Source organism: Populus nigra, chromosome 9, assembly GCF_951802175.1.
Source record: "Populus nigra chromosome 9, ddPopNigr1.1, whole genome shotgun sequence".
In the NCBI taxonomy this organism is placed as follows: Eukaryota; Viridiplantae; Streptophyta; class Magnoliopsida; order Malpighiales; family Salicaceae; genus Populus; species Populus nigra.
In genome coordinates, this window is record NC_084860.1 from 10,738,077 (window position 1) to 10,741,720 (window position 3,644).

The 3,644-nt window shown below is 28.9% G+C and overlaps 1 protein-coding gene across 2 annotated transcripts; it reads left to right on the forward strand.

Annotated features, from left to right (window-relative positions):
- The first annotated feature begins 1,344 nt into the window (after positions 1 to 1,344).
- Positions 1,345 to 3,277, forward strand: LOC133703935 (uncharacterized). Of its 2 annotated transcripts, XR_009843956.1 has the most exons (3): positions 1,345 to 2,032; positions 2,150 to 2,248; positions 2,916 to 3,277. XR_009843956.1 is itself a non-coding variant. In XM_062128683.1 (2 exons), exon 1 carries the CDS (start codon positions 1,543 to 1,545, stop codon positions 2,026 to 2,028), a length of 486 nt encoding a protein of 161 aa, XP_061984667.1. In that variant the 5' UTR covers positions 1,345 to 1,542; the 3' UTR covers positions 2,029 to 2,032; positions 2,150 to 2,396. The 2 variants fall into 2 exon arrangements, 1 of the variants encoding a protein (XP_061984667.1); XM_062128683.1 differs by lacking the exon at positions 2,916 to 3,277 and having other exon boundaries at positions 2,150 to 2,396.
- Positions 3,278 to 3,644: the final 367 nt, after the last annotated feature.

Genomic DNA, 3,644 nt, shown 5'->3' on the forward strand with positions numbered 1-3,644 from the left:
TGCTGTCGTGTAGTTGTTGCATCGTTTTGCTTTAATGCTCTTTATTATATTTATCAGTCCAAGTCCTTCAGCAGTAGCAAGCACGTGCGAGTGCCAAGTATATATTATAAAGACAGAGTAAGCGGCGGCGACTTTTTGTGTAGTGGGTCCTCAGCAACAATTCACGCGTTTCTTCGTTATTACGTTACCTAGGGTGTGTTTCCGCGCTGTGTTTTTTAAAATTTTAATTTTATTTTGTTTAAAATTAATTTTATTTTTATATTTTTAGATATTTTGATGTGCTGTTGTTAAAAATAAATTTTTAAAAATAAAAAATTTTATTTTAATACATTTCTAAAAGAAAAACACTTTGAACCGCCACCACTACCACAATCTCAAACAGGCTCTTATGCAATAACTACCTGGTATCCACCCTACTCTGTATATCTATATTATTTTTTCTAAACCATTGTTTAAATAAATTAAAAAAGAGTAATTAATGATAAAAAATCTCTAAAAAAATTAAGATATAAATATAAATCAAGATATTTAATATCTCAAAACGGATCATATACTAAGTAATGTTTAAAGAATTTGTTTATGAAAATCAATTTGTAATAGAGATTGACACACATTACAAAAAAATAAAAGGAAAAAATATATTATTCAAGGTTACACATATTAAAAAAATTATAAAAAATAAATATTTAATCTATATAAAATATATTAAAAAATTAAAAATTAATCATACTAACCCAAAATAAATAAATTAAGCATATCCAATATAATTAAAAAATAATCGGTATTCAACAAATGAATGATATAGAAAGGGTATTAATAAAAACATAAATTTAAAAATTATTTTTTAAAAAATACACAAAAAACCATTAATATAAAAATAAATTGAAAAAAAATGAGGCCTAGCACCTGATCCAATAAAAAAAAGGCCCGCGGGTGGGCCTTTAATTTTTTTCAAAAGTTTAATGGGACGGATAACGTGTTATCGGTCCCAGCTAGTTAAAGCAAAAAACAAACAACACATCGTTTGCTAATACTGAATTTGGTCACTGGTTTGACCGAAAAAATTAATAGAATCCCTTTTTTGTTTACCTAAAAATGTATTTTCGATCCATTTTTTTATCTAAAACACGTAGAAAATATTTGAATCGACTAAGAAGCATTTGAATGGATAAAGTAAATTGAATTATGTATAGATAATTTTTACATGGTTTAATTTTGAACTCGAGATAAATAAAAAATCAAATCAAAAGATTTTAAGATTGAATCACGAAATCAAATTTAATAAAAATATTAAATAATTTTTCAATATCTAGGTATTTTTGTTATGTTAATTTTTTTTTATGCAACCCGAATGCCTTTAAACTAGTTCAAGAACAAGAAAAACGAGAAGACCATCCTATCCTAAGTCCTAACCGACAAATAAACAAACACTAGATAGAAGATGATCCTTCCTTGCATATCAACGGTTGTTTTCTTCTCCTCCTCCTATGTTTTATCTTTGAGATAGCGAGAGACAAACAAGGATCGCCTGAACAGTTGAAAATGGCTTTTTTAAAAGAAATCACCAAAGTAACGGCTATCTACATGCAGCTGTCGATCATCATGACGATCACCATCATACAGCACTCGAAAGCCAGGGAAGTACGACCGTCAGATCACGGGCTGGATCACCAGAGCCTGCCACCAACAGGGGCGAAATTCCCACCTGACATGAAAGAATTCTTTGGAGCATCTAATCCAGCGACGAGAAATACGATGTCGCCGTCAACTGGTGTTGCATTGCCCAAAGTAAAGAACTCAAGCGACACGACGTGGTGGAGAACCGCTGGTGGTGGTGGTGGTAAAGGCGGTGGTGATGATCATGTGAGGCACCTGCTGTTGGTGGCAAGTTTGGTGTGTGGGGTCACGGGATTGGGTTTGTTAGTTTCTTCTGCTGTCATTTGCTACTGCTTTATTAGGCATAAAAACAAACATTCATCATCAGCAGCAACAGATAATAATAATAATAATAGGAGTATTACTGTATAAGCTGGTAAGTCGTACTCTTGCTTCATTGTATTCTTTTTAATTTAGTTCGGAGGAGGAGGAGGAGAAGAAGACTTTATTTTATATTTATATTTTTGTTTATTAAAAACGTCGACATGTGCAGTGTTCAATCTGGGAGTCCCCTGGTTTACTTTGAGCAACTGCTGGATCTAGTTGGTGTTTTTTTTGTTCTTAACTTGACATGTGAAACACATTAAGTCAGGTTTGTAATGACTTTTACATATTAATTTAATTTTTAACTTTTCATTTATAGAAAATATAAATTTTAAATTTCAATCAAAAGCTTGTTACAAAAGTCATTCAAAATTTTGTAAAGTCTTTGATTTAATCAAACGAATAAATTTTTAACCTTTGGTTTATAAATTCTAACATATACTACCTATTAAGCTAATTTTATAGTTGGTTTTGGTTATTTTTAGAGTTAAACATTTGCTGAGTAGTGTTCTCCCACTTAAGTTATTTAACCATAATTGTTAACATGATTAAAATAATATGGGTTAATAAAAAATTAATCTAAAGAAACTATTAGTTGACATATTTGTTGTAAAATCCAAAACCCTTTATCATACCTAGAAAAAATACAAGATTTTTTTATAGTTTATTTGATGAAAAATTAAAAGTTTATAAATAAATCTAAGTAAAGTAATATAAACTTAAACCACATGATGCTAAAATCCTATAAGGTTAGACGACTTAATTACTTTGCACCTAAGATAGGAACAATAAAGATCTTAAAGATAAATGGTTGACAACAAATTATTGTTAGCTTACACTAATTCTATATTTCTTTAATAAGTACTTTACTTCTAAATTTATCTTTCAAGTTTAATAAATTGTTTGATATATTTCGTGGTGTTCTCTCCTTGCAGGGCCACGACGACATTTCTCGAGCGGTGTTTCTAGAATGGTCTTTGGTTGGTTAAAATAGTCATCACTTAGTATTATAGTTACTAGAAACTCTAATTGGTCTTTTTAGAGATTCTAGGTAAGTAACTGGTTGCGTAAAAGAAAGGTATTAGTATCCTTAGTACGCCCTACTCGAGATAAGTTGCATTGTTTTTTTTCTTTGTGTGCTATGGTATGATAATGTTTCTATTTCTATCAACTTATTATGAAGGGTTTGCTACAATGAACAAGCTCAAATTTTTTAGGTCAAGAACTTGGTTTAGAAAAGTAAAATGTGCTCAATTATCATTGAAGCTTCTTTCGGGGTGAACTTGAATTTTTTAGTTATTGCATCATTCTGATAATATTTCAAATAAAATACATTGCAGGTTTTTTTATCTTTATATTATGAATGAATGAGTTGTATTATTCTCAATAATATTTTAGATATTAACCTCATAAAGGTTTTTTTATCTTTATATTAAAGTGAGTAATAATAAATTATTACCCCTAATAATATTTTAGATATTAACCCCCTTTAGGTTTTTTTATCATTATATTATAAGTGAATAATATATTTTTCTTGCCAAAAATATATTTTTAATATTTTTAAAATAATCACCAAATTCCTTTGAAATTTTACAATTTTTTTTGTAAACTCTATGCAACATTTATTTTTTTTAAAAAAAAAACATGCCAAAGTATCTTAGATT